Source organism: Hemiscyllium ocellatum, chromosome 11 (assembly GCF_020745735.1).
Source record: "Hemiscyllium ocellatum isolate sHemOce1 chromosome 11, sHemOce1.pat.X.cur, whole genome shotgun sequence".
NCBI lineage: Eukaryota > Metazoa > Chordata > Chondrichthyes > Orectolobiformes > Hemiscylliidae > Hemiscyllium > Hemiscyllium ocellatum.
This window is the reverse complement of record NC_083411.1, coordinates 24,925,697-24,939,670: the sequence shown is the minus strand read 5'-3', so window position 1 is coordinate 24,939,670 and position 13,974 is coordinate 24,925,697. Positions and strand designations below refer to the sequence as shown.

Genomic DNA, 13,974 nt, shown 5'->3' with positions numbered 1-13,974 from the left:
TTTTCGCCAAGGAATTCATGAGTAGAATTATTTCAGAAAATAATAAAAATAATCATGAAGCACTTCTTAGAAGGAAAATAATGAACTAGGATAAAAAATGCCTAACCAGAGACACTGTTATTTGGATAATGAAGTATGGCGATAATGGATAAGAGACTGAATACGTTGACCCGGTGCAGTCTGATTTGAGACTGACTCTGAAGTGAGGCTGTGTGGGAGGAGCTTAAGCCATTAATTTACCAGGTGTGCCTATTTCAGAGTGTGTTGGAAAGATATAAGTATGAGGGAAACTATTGAAGGTTGTTGCTTGGGTATTTCATTGGTTCAGTTACCAGGGCTCCCATAAACCCTGGGGATTCCCCTTCTTGCAGTTTTCAGTCTGTGGTCCAAGTTGAGAATGGTTGCTGTAGCTCACTCCCAGTAGTGATTTCTTTGACCAACCATTACTCAACTCCCTCAAACCTATTCAACATTCTGATCTTCTGAATCAAGGTCAACTCTAACAATGCAACAATATTGTGATTAGGAGTCCCACCCCTCTGCCTTTACCTAGCTTTGTATTTTTTTTATAAATGTTTACATCCCAATATTCAGAAGCCAATAAGCCAATCCTCCTCACTCAGCACCACCACCCCCACCCCTGCCTTAAGTTTGAAGCCCTCTTATTTTCCTAGTTTTGCAGCTTGCAAAAACACCAATCCTTTGCTGCTCTGGTATAGACTATCCCATTGGTATAGATTGTACTCCCCCAGTACTGACACCAGTGTCTCTCAAACTGTTCTTTGAACTATGATAAGTCAGTTTTCATCTGAATTAATTTAAAAGGACATCTTCCACGTATACCGTGGAATTTAGAAAGTTAAGATGGTATAACTTAATTGAGATTTCTAAGCTATGAAAGAGCACCAATATGGTTGATACGTGGAGAGATCTTTTTACTTGTTGGGAATTCTGGAACCGGGGAGATGTAGTCTAATAATCAGGGCTAGACATTTTTGGTGCAAAATTGGCAAACTGTCCATGTGCTGAGGGTGGTAGAACTTTGAACACTCTCCTGCAAGTACCAGTTGAAATGTGATGCTTTGTTAAATTTAAAACTGACTTTTTTAAACGAATCATCAAGAGCTATGGGTGGGTTGCGCTTCGGCGGGTCGGTGTGGGCTTGTTGGGCCAAAGGGCCTGTTTCCACACTGTAAGATCAATAGCAAAGCTGGATATGTGTAGTTCACAGAATACCTAGATTTTATTCAGTGGCATCAAACTTGAATGCACATTACCATTCTTGAGTTCTTTTATTCCTATACCCCTTGTGTTAAGGCAGGAAACATCAGCTAAGTTTTTTACTTCTAAGACCATTCAGCCCATCAACACTTCTCCACCATTCAATGGCTGATCTGGTCATCCTTAACCCTAGTTTCATGCCTTTTCTCCATAACTCAGTTTCCTCACTGATTAAGAATCTGTCTATCTCAACCTTGAATATGCTTAATTACCTAATGTCTATAGCTGTCTGCGATAAAGAATTTAACAAAATCAAAACCTCAGAAAAAAGAAATTCCTCTTCATTTCTGCCTTAAATTGGTGACCCCTTCTGAGATTATCCCTTTTGGCCCTGGTATCTCCCACAAGGGGTAACAGTCTCCTCATTTACCTTGTCAAGCCCCCCTAAGAAGCTTGTGTTCCAAAAAAGATTGCCTGTCATTCTTAATTGCAACAAATTCAGGTCCAACTACTCAGACTCTTTGAAAATTGTTTGTTGATACCTTCATCTCTGCTGTGAAGAGATTTAGCTTAAATGTGATACACTCAGTGACATATTAATTTTATTCAAGAATAGCCACTTAACCTGAAGAGCTTTTGTCATCTGTAAAGGCATGATCCAGCAATTTAGCATCAACAAGAGTGTTGGAAAGAAAAAAAATGTTGAATGGAGGCGAGAGGAATTACTAAAGAAAGTGTTCAAGGTTGCTGGTAGTTTAACTTGTTCATCAAAGGTAGAACACTGCCTATTTGAAACAAAATAATGTAATGCCAAAATGTAATGTGATGCATGATGGTATATTGCTGATTACAATCAAAAGTTTACAAATCTTGAATGTAATTTAATTGGGTTTTATTAGGAAGCCCTCCTTTGTGACAAAACATGTTATATCAGATGATGAAACATCAAATGAGAATACCTCAGACGGTGAAAAATTGACTTCAAAGACTGAGGATACAAATGACTTGGATGTGAATAGTCTGCCTAAAGGTAGGTCAAGTGAAGGGTTGTAATTCTGCAGGTTTCTTTTAAATGTTTGGAAAAGCTGCCATATATAGATCTGCATTTTTGTAATTGATTATAAACGTGACCTGATTTTTAAAATAACTTCTGTTAGAAAGGCCTTCATAAAATGTGAATGCAATAAGTAAAGAATAGCTGGTTCTGAAAGTCTTAGAACACTGCAAGTGTATTGTTTTCTGCTGTTTAGGATACTGTAAGAAATAATGTAATGCCAGTTGTGTTGCAACTATCACATTAGAATGATTAAAGTTACTCTGAAGACAAATTCATAAATTTTTTTGTGCACAAACGTTCTTTTGACGAACTGCTTATTCTGGTCTAGTGAGCATGGTTTCTGTGAATTATAACGTGCTTTGGAGTAGTGGAATACAATTTCACTCTGAATCAATAGTGATATATAAACCAAGCTTTATTTTTGCAGAAAGCAAACATGAAGCAGGTAGTCTGTTGATTGTACCTAACATGTGACTGTACAGAGCTGGTTCAGTGTAGTGAAATATTTGTACTAAGTAATTGGCTGCTGCTTCAGACTTGGGAACAGAAATGGCCATCTGGCCCATCAAATCCACTCTGCCATTCAGTGAGATCATGGTTGATCTGGTAATCTCGAATTCCATTTTACTGTCTTTACCCTAAAACCCCTGATTCCCTTAATGATTCTAAATTTATTTCTCAACTTCGAATATGCATAATGACCCATGATCTAAAGCTCTGTGTGGTAAAGAATTCTGTGGATTCGCAATCCTCTGGAAAAAGTACCTCCTCATATTTATCTGACATGGGCGAATTGTCGCTCTCAGATTATGCCTCCTGATCCCAGGCACTTCCACAAAGGGAAATAGCCTTTCCATATCCACCTGTCATGTACCTGAAAAATCTTTTTATGTTTCAATAAGATGTCCTTTTATTCTCCTAAGCGTTAATAGGTACAAGTCCAAGTTACTGAATATCTCGTTGAGTTTTCTTCCATAACTGGTACCAACCTCGTGAACATTCTTTGGAATGCCACCAATGCCAGTATATCTTAATTAAGTGGACCAGAACTGATTACAGTATTCTGACTGACCAATGCCTTGTATATTTTTACAATGCTCTCCAATTTTTATAGTTCACTTCCTTTGAAATAAAAAGCCAACATTTGCCTTCACTATTAACCACTGAAATTGGATACTAACTTTTAATGGTTCATGCCAATGACCCCCAAATCCCTCTTTGCTGCATATTTTTCTTGATAGGTATATAATATTTTTAAAAAACTCTTCTATTCCTCCTGCCAAAGTACATGACCTCACATATTCAGTCAGCTAAGGTTTTGACCACTCGCTTCACCTACTGATATCCCCTATAGACTTTGTCATTCTCGTAAATTCCCTTTCCACCTATTTTTGTCGCCTGTAAAGGTGGTAGTACATTCACTTTCCTACCTAACTCATTAATATATGCCAATAATTGTGGCCCCCAACATTAATCCTAGGGAGATTCTGAGATATAGGTCCTGAAAATGCCCCCTCTGTCTTAACTACTTTCTATTAGTTAGCTAATCGAATATCCATATTAATGTACTTCCAACACCATGGGCTCTTACATTAAGTAACTTGGATGCGATACTTTTTATTGCATGATTTTTTTGGAATTCGAAATATATCACATCTACTGATTTCCCTTTATCTACCTTGTGCATTTTGTTTTACTCCTTCAAAGAATTGTAATACATTTGTCGGCATGGCTTCCCCTTGATGAAGTCATGCAGACTCTGCTTGATTGCATTATAGTTTTCTGTTTCTTCTTTTTCAGTAGTTTTTGCACTTGTTATAAACTTTTTAGTGTATATCCTATAATTTCAAAGCCCTTTTCACCTTTTAGGCACAATAGTGGTACAGCCTGAACCAGCATGGAATGAAGACAAAGATAACTTTAGAGGCCCTGAATTTAGAAGCAGAAATCCTAAAAACAAAATGGAAACGGCAAAGAAACGTGGAGGTAAGTATATTACTGAGCATTTGTAACTGACCAGCTCCTCAGACATTTGTAAGATTGCTCTCCGCAGTTAACTAGTTGCATTTGTTGGTCGTAACAGGTACTGTGTTGAAGAGGGCATGATTTTAATTGATTATTTTTCCTAATTGTGCACCGTAAAATGTACTGTAACAAATAAATGGAAGATGATCGTACAGGTTTGGATGTGAACAAGAATGTGAGAACTGTAAAGTCAGCCTTTCAGGCCAGTTTTATATTTTACCTATCATAATATATATTTTACCTCCCTCCATTGTAATAACCAGCAAAAATCTATCAACCTCAGATTTAAAATTTATTAATTAAGCTAGCTACTAGTCTTTTTTCTTTGTAGGAAAGATTTCAATATCTTATGTTGAAGAAGTATGTTTTAACTTTTGAGAGGCTGATACTGATTTGAAGATTTCATCTCCTTGTTCTAGGCTCTACTTTTAGTGGGAAAGGCCTCTGACTTGTTTTTTTTTTAAAATCCAAGATCCAAACACCTCAATCAAGTCACCCCTAATCTTCCTTCTGCTGAGCCGTGCAACTCTGGTGTATATAATCCATCAGTCCCCTGAGGCCAAGTGTACCCTTTCTCAGATGGAATATATGAAATCCAGACATGCTTTAATTTCTGCTTTATGCAAAGAACTTCGCTGTCCAATATATTCCAGTCCTCTAGTTATAAAGGCTAAAATTTAATTAGTTACTTTAATTATTTAAATTAATAATTTAATTTTTTTGGTCATGATTTAGTGATTTACTTTAGTGATTTGTGCACATGGATCTCTAAGTGTTTTTGAACTGCCAGTGTCCCTAGATTTGCACCATTTTAAATTATTTACATCAGATGAGGATAGGCCCAAGCATGCGGATTTCACCCTTCCCTGTATTGAAATTAGTTTCCCTTAGTCATTAAAGGAATTCAAATCTACTTCATTTTGTTTCATACCTGTCTATTTTGTTTGAACTTCAGGATGAAGCTAATACTGTGAGGACATAAAAGAAGGCAGACTTATCACTTCCTAAATTTTAAATATTCTTCATACGTCATTGATAACTTGGAACCCTTGTATATAGCTTTGCATCAAAGATTTTGCAATTTAATTGGATTTCAAATATGGCTTGTGATACTAATAGTTTTACCTATTGAAGTTCTACATAGTTTGTAAGTTCAGTATTAAGTCACTTTGATTTTGTTTGGTTTGACTCAGGAGTAGATTTCTTACATCAAAATCACAGGATTGCAGGATAAATCTCTACTTACAGTTTGAACACATTCTAAAATGGCGCTCACTGTTGTCCTGTTTAAAATATGATGTTTTGGATCAATTGAACCAGTGTCTGCTTTTTTTAAGTTACTGCAATACCTTGTAGCCTCGTAAGAATAACAGGATCATTCTCCCAATGTTCTGTCCAATTTTTTTAAATCTGAAAGTCAGCAAAACAAGGCCAGGTGGGATTATACATGGAACCTGATGTTCAAATCTGTTGTTGTTTACTGCACATTGACTTAATTTTGAAGAGTTTAAAGTGTCCCGAGGCCAGGAAGGATGCCCCTTGCCCCAGAATGATAGAAGAATTATGCATCTTTTGCCTGGATCAATCTGGCCAAAAATAAAAATGCCCTTCATAAGCTCATGATTAAAAACTTTATGAAGATAAACAGGTTTGCAGATTCTCTCTAGGAGAAAGTGAGGACTGCAGATGCTGGAGATCAGAGTGGAAGAGTATGGTGCTGGAAAAGCACAGCAGGTCAGGCAGTACCGGAGGAGCAGTAGAGTTGACGCTTTGAATATAAGCTGTTCAAAAGGAATGAGGGAGGGTGGGGACAAGGTAGCTGGGAATGTGATGCGTAGATGAAGATATGGGGGAAGGCGATAAGTCGGTGAGGAAGGTGGAGCGGGTAGGTGGGAAGAAAGATGACAGGACAGTTCAAGAGGGTGGTGGCGAGTTGGAAGGTTAGATGTGGGATAAGATGGGGGGGTAGGGGAAATGAGGAAACTGGTGAAATCCACATTGAGCCTTATTGGTTGGAGGGTCCCAAGGCATTCTTTCTCCATGCATCGGGTGGTGAGAGTTTGGCAGTGGAGGATGCCCAGGACTTGCACGTGCTTGGCAGAGTAGGGGAGTGGAGTTAAGCAGTGGCCACAGGTTGGTGGGGTTGCTTAGTGTGTGTCTCCCAGCGATATTCTCTGAAATGTTCTGCAAGTTAGCATTCCGTCTCCCCAATGTAGAGGAGACCACATCGAGAACAACGGACACTGTAGATGAAGTGTGTGGAAGCATAGGCAAATCTCTGTTGGATGTGGAAGTATCCTTTGGGGCCTTGGGCGAAGGTGAGGGGGATGGAGGTTTGAGTGCAGATTTTGTAGTACTTGTGGATTCACGGAAGGAATGGTCTTTCCGCAACGCAGATAGGGGTGGGCAGTGAAATATATCCCTGGTGATGGGGTTTGTTTTTAGGTGGCAGAAATGGCAGAGGATGATGCAATGAATGTAGTGGTTGGTGGAGTGAAAGGTGAGGACCAGGAGCGTTCTGTCCTTGTTGTGATTGGAGGGGTGGCTTTCAAGGACAGATGTGCGAAGTCGATGAAATGGGTTTGAGAGCATCATCAACCACACGGGAGGGGAAAAAAGGAATACGAGCATGGACTACTTTCTAAACGGTGAGAAAATTCATAAAGCCAAAATACAAAGGGATCTGGGAGTGCTAGTCGAGGATTCTCTAAGGTAAACATGCAGATTGAATCCGTGATTAAGAAAGCGAATGCAATGTTGTCATTTATCTCGAGGGTTGAAATATAAAAGCAGCGATGTGCTACTGAGACTTTATAAAGCTCTGGTTAGGCCCCATTTGGAGTACTGTGTCCAGTTTTGGGCCCTGCACCTCAGGAGGGACATACTGGCATTGGAGTGAGTCTGGTGTAGATTCACACGGATGATCCCTGGAATGGTAGGTCTAACATACGAGGAATGGCTGAGGATCCTGGGATTGTAGTCATTGGAGTTTAGAAGGTTAAGGGGAGATCGAATAGAAACTTACAAGATAATGCATGGCTTGGAAAGGGTGGACGCTGAGAAATTGTTTCCGTTAGGTGAGGAGACTAGGACCCGTGGACACAGCCTTAAAATTAGAGGGGATCAATTCAGAACAGAAATGTGGAGACATTTCTTCAGCCAGAGAGTGGTGGGCCTGTGGAATTCATTGCTGTGGAGCGCAGTGGAGGCCGGGACGCTAAATGTCTTCAAGGCAGAGATTGATAAATTCTTGATGTCACAAGGAATTAAGGGCTACGGGGAGAATGCGGGTAAATGGAGTTGAAATGTCCATAGCCATGATTAAATGGCGGAGTGGACTCGATGGGCCGAATGGCCTTACTTCCATTCCTATGTCTTATGGTCTTATATTGCGGTCTTTGAAGAAAGAGGCTATCTCGGGTGTTCTGTGGTAGAATTGATGGTCCTGGGAGCAGTTGTGGGAGAGGTGGAGGAATTGGGAGTAAAGAAGAGTGTTTTTTTACAGAGGGAAGTCCAGGTTGCTGTGGGAGTCTGTTGATGTGAGTCAGTCACCGGAAATGGAGATGGAGAGGTCCAGGAAGGGAGGTCAGGGTGGAAGGTGTTCAAGAAGTTGATAAACTGTTCAACTCTTCGCGGCAGCATGAGGTGGTGGTGATACAGTAATTGAAGTGGCAGAGGAAAAGGTGGGAAATGGTGCCGGTGTAACTGCGGAAGATGGACAGTTCCACGTACCCGATGAAGAGGCAGACACAGCTGGGGCCCATGCGGGTGCCCATGGCTATCCCTTTGGTCTGGGAGAAGTGGGAGGATTCGAAGGAAAAATTGTTGAGCGTGAGGACTAGTTAAACCAATTACATGAGTGTGTCAATAGAAGGGTATTAGTTGGGTCGGCAGAAGAGGAAGGAATGTAGGGCTTGGAGGCCTTCGTTATGGCAGATGGATGTGTACAGGGACTGGATATCCATGGTGAAGATGAGGTGTTAGGGGCTAGGGGAAACAAAACTCTTGTAAAAATGCTATCCCTTATTCCCAATTCCTCCGCCTCCATCGCGTCTGCTCCCAGGAGGACCAATTTCACCATAGAACATCGCAGATGGCCTCCTTTAAAGACCACAGTTTCCCTCCCACATGGTTGTTGATGCCCTCCAGCGCATCTCATCGACTTCGCGCACCTCCGTCCTACATGTCGATCTTCCTCCCCACCTGTATGCTCCACCCTTCTCTCTGACCTATCACCTTCACCCCTGCCTTCATCTACCTATTGCATTCTCAACTATCTTGTCCCCAGCCTGACTCATCTCCCATTTATCTCTCAGCCCCCTTGGGCTACTCCCTCATTCTTGATGAAGAGCTTATGCTTGAAATATCGACTCTCCTGCATAAACTCTGCATTCAAAATAAAGTAACAGCAGTAATTGTGATGCATGGCTATCTCCATCTTACAACCTTCACCTAATAAAGTGCTCTGAAAGTTTAAGATTTCATAAACCTTTTGGACTATAATCTGGTATCATGTGACTTCTAACTTTGTCCACCCCATCCAACAAAGGTATTTGCACACCTTGGAAGCAGTCTAGAATATCTCAGGAGAAAAATGACTTACTCATTTACGCCCTTCAATTAAAACAGCATTATGATTGTAAACAGCATAATTTGTGTGAATCCGAAGGAGCTTATGATATTTATTTGTATGTTTTGATTAGAGATTGTTCCAAAGGTGTAAAATGCCAATTCTAATTGGGACAAGGAATGAATTGCCTTATTGAGAGTGCATTGAAATTTTAATAGTGTACTTGAAATCTAATTTTATTAATTGTGTGAAACAGTGAACCTATGTAAAAATTGTTTTTTTTGTTTCGTTAGATGAGAATTTGCATGGAATTGTCAGCTGTACTGCTTGTGGACAGCAAGTGAACCATTTTCATAAGGATTCAGTCCAGCGGCATCCGGCATTGAAAGTTCTCATTTGTAGGGTATGAATTGTTTATATTTTCCATTTAAAAGTTGCGCATATTGCCATTTGTAGCAGTATTATTGAACATTAACAGCAACATATTCCTTACATAGCAAGTTTAATGTACTGAAAGGATCAGTGGTGTTTCATAGGTTCTTTGAGCAAATTTGAAATTGAACCCCATAAGGCAATATTCAAATAGATTGGACAAGTTTTAACCATCTTATTTTTGGGAGAAAGATGGGGCAGATAGTGTTATAGTTTGAATTCCAGAACTTGATCCAGTCGTCTGAAGGCATAGTGACAAGTATTGAAGCTTCAGAGTGCAATGTTGGATGACTATTAAGTTGGAGCAGTTCTAGGTGAGGTAGGTGCAAGACCAATAGGTACACAAAAATGGGCATTAGAGTTTTAAAATTGAGGCATAAATGCAGCTGCCAAAAACGGTGGAAAGACGATGCTGATACTTTGGAAGTTTCCCCATATTCATTGCAAGGATGGAGTTAAGATACCCTTGACATCGGAGCTGCATTGGACAGTGTAACGTCAGGGAGCCCGAGCAAAAGCGGAATTAATGGAATCGAGGAAAATCTTTTTATCCTGATTAAAGTCAAGTAGCATAAAAGAAGGTGGTGGTGGTTGGTGATCAATCATCTCAACCATGGAACATCTCTGCAGGAGTTCTTGGGGTGACTTGGCCTGACTGCCGTCAGCTGCTGTTTCAATGACCTAACCTCCAATATTAAGTCAATAAATTGGGATGTGCAATCATCTGTGTTCAGCACCATTTGTGATAATTCTGATATTGAAGCAGCCTGTTCAAGTGGAACAAGCCTTAGCCAACATTCAGGCTTGGATCGGTAAGTGGTAAGTAACACTCATCCTACATGGTTGTCAACAGTGACCACCTCCAATGAGAGAGAATCCAATAATCCTCCTGATGTTCAATGGCCTTACCATAGCAGAACCCATCAATATCAACATTCTGACCAGAAACTGAATGGCACAGTCAAGTAAGTAGTGTGGCTACAAGTGTAAGTCAAAAGCTGGGAATTCTATGGTGAGTAACCTGCTTCAAATCCTATCTACCAGCTGCAAGGTTCGAAATGAAGCACAGACCATTTGACAGGATGTTTGCAACTTCAGTAAAATTCTAGAAGCTTAATGCCATCCAGGACAAAGCTGCCTGCTTTATTGGTATCGTATTAGCACCACAAATTCCACTGGCATCTTTAAGATTCACTCCCTCCACCACCAATGCACAATGGTAACATTGTATGCAATTTACAAGATGCACTGTACACCCCTCCAGGGCTATTTTAACAGTACCTTCAAAGCAAACATCTAGGAGGTCAGCGACAACATATGCATGGGTACACAGCCACTTGGCCAGTTTCACATCATACCACACACCATCCTGACTTGGGGTTACCTTGCCTTTCTTTCACTGTTGCTGTTCAAAATCCTGGAACTCATTTACACCAGTGAGTGTACTGATATGGTATGCACTGCAGTATTTAAGAGGGCAGATTGTCATCAGCTTGAGGACAGTTTGAGATGAGCGAAACTTGCTGACCAAACCAATGATAACCATTTGCGTTATTCTATAAGCTGTGATGCCATTATGCTGCATATAACTTTAATGAAGATGAGACAGAAGGATAATTGCAGGGGTGGCAATGTTTTTGTTTAGAAAGAAGGAAAAGCAAATTTAATGAAAAGGTGAATGCAAAAAGAAATCACGAAGTGTGCAAACTGAGTAGGTGCCAATAATTATTTAAAATGTGACTTAAAAACCTATATTTGCAGGTCATGTCTAACTCTTAAGAACAGTTTAGTGAAGAAGAGCTACATGTACCCAGGAGGGAGTTGTAGCATTCATTGAATCCTTGGGCTAAGGGACCTTTGATACTGTGCCCTTGTTATCCTGTTGGTGTTTAGAGCTTCTAAAACTCTTTCTGTAGGGTGTACTGTAGACTTGCTGCCTGACCTGCAATGTGGTTGCTAATGGTTGCATATTTAACAATGGGCATTACTACTTAGGGACTCCAGGAACGACGATGGGAAATTGAGAGAGGTGATAGTTACCTGTCTTCAGCATGCATTGTATACTTGGATATATACATATTTTAATGCATTGCTCCTACCCTGTTAAGTATTTGAAGGTGCTTGTTGGCAAATCCCTCTTTTTTAAAAAAAAATCCTCTGCTTAATGTGGCACCATGGTAAGCTAATACAGTTGAGGATGGTCAACACACTAAAATCAAAATTTTTATTATGTTTTATCCATGGTCATTTTTGTGTCTGTTACCAACAATGATCTAAACTGGTTTTTAAGATTTTTAATGTATTTCTCCTTTTTTAGAGTTGCCATAAGTACTATATGAGTGACGATATTAGCCGAGATGCAGATGGTATGGATGAACAATGCAGGTGGGTAGTGTATTTTATTTTCTAATCCTTTGTTTCTCATACTGTCATTTCACTAACATTCGTTTACACTTCACTTGAAAGGGTAGGATTCATTTAAATAGCTTCCTGGTCAGTATCATGCCAATTCAGTCTTTTATAAGAAGGTGAAAATAAAACTGACTTCAGTTAAGTATTGTTAGAAAAAAAATACTTACCAACTGCCCAAGACTAGGCCTAGGGTTAATGCTTGTCCTGTAGGGACCTGATCTCTCCTCAGTTGGTACCATTACTCAGTATTTATTTGGATCTGTCCAGAGATTTTCTTCTGTGGCTGGATTTCGCAGCATCATTGTTTCTAAGTTTGCAGCATTCTGTGCGGAATGGTTTCCTTGTTTAATTGATGGTAGAAAGTTGCCATTGGTGTGCAGAAATCCTCTGTGAATCACAGGGCACATTCCGTGAAACTGAGCTCTGAGGAGGATATTTTACTATGCAGCACCTTGAAAGAACTTGGGTGTTTGGAATTTTATCCTGAAACTTGATGTTGCAGATTTTAAGCAGCAACGGTGAAATTTGTTTTTGTGATGCAAGTAGTTTGTCCATGCCTCTCTGCTATTGGAAATGTAAAATTTCCATCTCTTGATGTAATTCTGGCTTTTTGATTCTGAAATTTCAACCTTTCAGATGTTTTCCCAACCTCTTCCGTCAGCACTGGACTTCAAATATATATCATAGTTTAACTATTTTTAATTAACTCAATGTGACTCATTTTCTGAAAGCAAAAACAGACTTGTTTTTGATTCTGGGTGAGATGGATGCATGTGCAGTTCACCTATTCTTGGATGTCTGTGTGATCTATTGATTTGTCAGATGCGTCAGAGAGAATGTTGCCGCCAGTTTATTGGATGTATAGATCAGTTAGTAGCTTGGTCACCTCGACATGACCTTTTTAATGTTGGGATTTCCATTTGAATGCAAGGATTTCCAATGCCTTGTGAAATGATATCCTTTCATTTAGAATAATAGGGTGGTTATGGTAAGGGATTTTAACTTTACAAACAGACTGGGACTGCCATAGTGTTAAGGGTTTATATGGAGAAGAGTTTAAGTGTGTACAAGAAAGTTTTCTGATTCAGTATGTGGATGTACCTACTAGAGAAGGTGCAAAACTTGACGTTCTCTTTGGAAATAAGACAGGGCAGGTGACTGAGGTGTCAGTGGGGGAGCACTTTGAGGCCAATAACCATAATTCTATTAGTTTTAAAGTACTGATGAAAAAGGATAGACCAGATCTAAAAGTTGAAATTCTAAATTGGAGGAAGGCTAATTTTGTCGGCAGGAACTTGCAAAAACTGATTTGGGGGCAGATGTTTGCAGGTAAAGGAAAATGGGAAACCTTCAGAAATGAGATAACGAGAGTCCATAGGCAGTATATTCTCTTAGGGTGAAAGGAAAGGCTGGCAGGTGTAGAGAATGCTGGATGACTAAAGAAATTGAGGGTTTGGTTGAGAAAAAAAGAAGCATATGTCAGGTATGAACAACATAGATTGAATAAATCCTTAGAGTATAAAGGCAGTAGGTATACTTTAAGAGGAAAATCAAGAGAGCAAAAAGGGGACATGAGATATCTTTGGCAAATAGTTAAGGAGAATCCAAAGGGTTTTTTAAAAAAAATGAAGGACAAAAGAGTAACTAGGGAGAGAATAGAGAATTGCCTTCAAAGACAAGCAAGACAGCTTTTGTGTGGAGCCACAAGAGATGTGTACTTTGCATCAGTGTTTACTGTGGAAAAGAATATGGAAAATGTAGAATGTGGGGAAATAGGTGGTGACATCTTGAAAAATGTACATATTATAGAGGATGTGGTGCTAGATGTCTTGAAATGCATAAAAGTGGATAAATCCCCAGGACCTGATCAGGTGTACCCTAAAACTCTATGGGAAGATAGGGAAGTATTAATGGGCCCCTTGCTGAGATATTTGTATCATCAATAGTCACAGGTGAGGTATCGGAAGAGTGGAGGTTATCTAACTTGGTGCCACTGTTTAAGAAAGGTGTTAAGGACAAGCCAAGGAACTGTAGACCAGTGAGTCTGATGTCAGTGGTGGGCAAGTTGTTGGAGGAAATCCCTGAGGGACAGGATCTACATGTATTTATAAAGGTAAGGACTGATTAGGGATAGTCAACATGGCTTTGTGCATGGGAAATCATATCTCACAAACTTGATTTAAGTTTTTTGAAGAAGTAACAAAGAAGATTAAGGGCAGAGCGGTGGACGTGATCTATTTGGCTTTCAGTAAGGTGT

At 39.8% G+C, this 13,974-nt stretch overlaps 1 protein-coding gene across 5 annotated transcripts in view; it reads left to right on the top strand.

Annotated features, from left to right (window-relative positions):
• The window catches only part of atrx (ATRX chromatin remodeler), a 230,120-nt gene that overhangs the window by 70,274 nt on the left and 145,872 nt on the right, over positions 1–13,974 (top strand). For all 5 annotated transcript variants that reach the window (XM_060832473.1, XM_060832472.1, XM_060832474.1 and 2 more), the window contains 4 exons: positions 2,121–2,251; positions 4,148–4,264; positions 9,167–9,276; positions 11,623–11,690. In XM_060832473.1, coding sequence (XP_060688456.1) covers positions 2,121–2,251; positions 4,148–4,264; positions 9,167–9,276; positions 11,623–11,690 — 426 coding nt within the window. The remainder of the gene's footprint in view (positions 1–2,120; positions 2,252–4,147; positions 4,265–9,166; positions 9,277–11,622; positions 11,691–13,974) is intronic.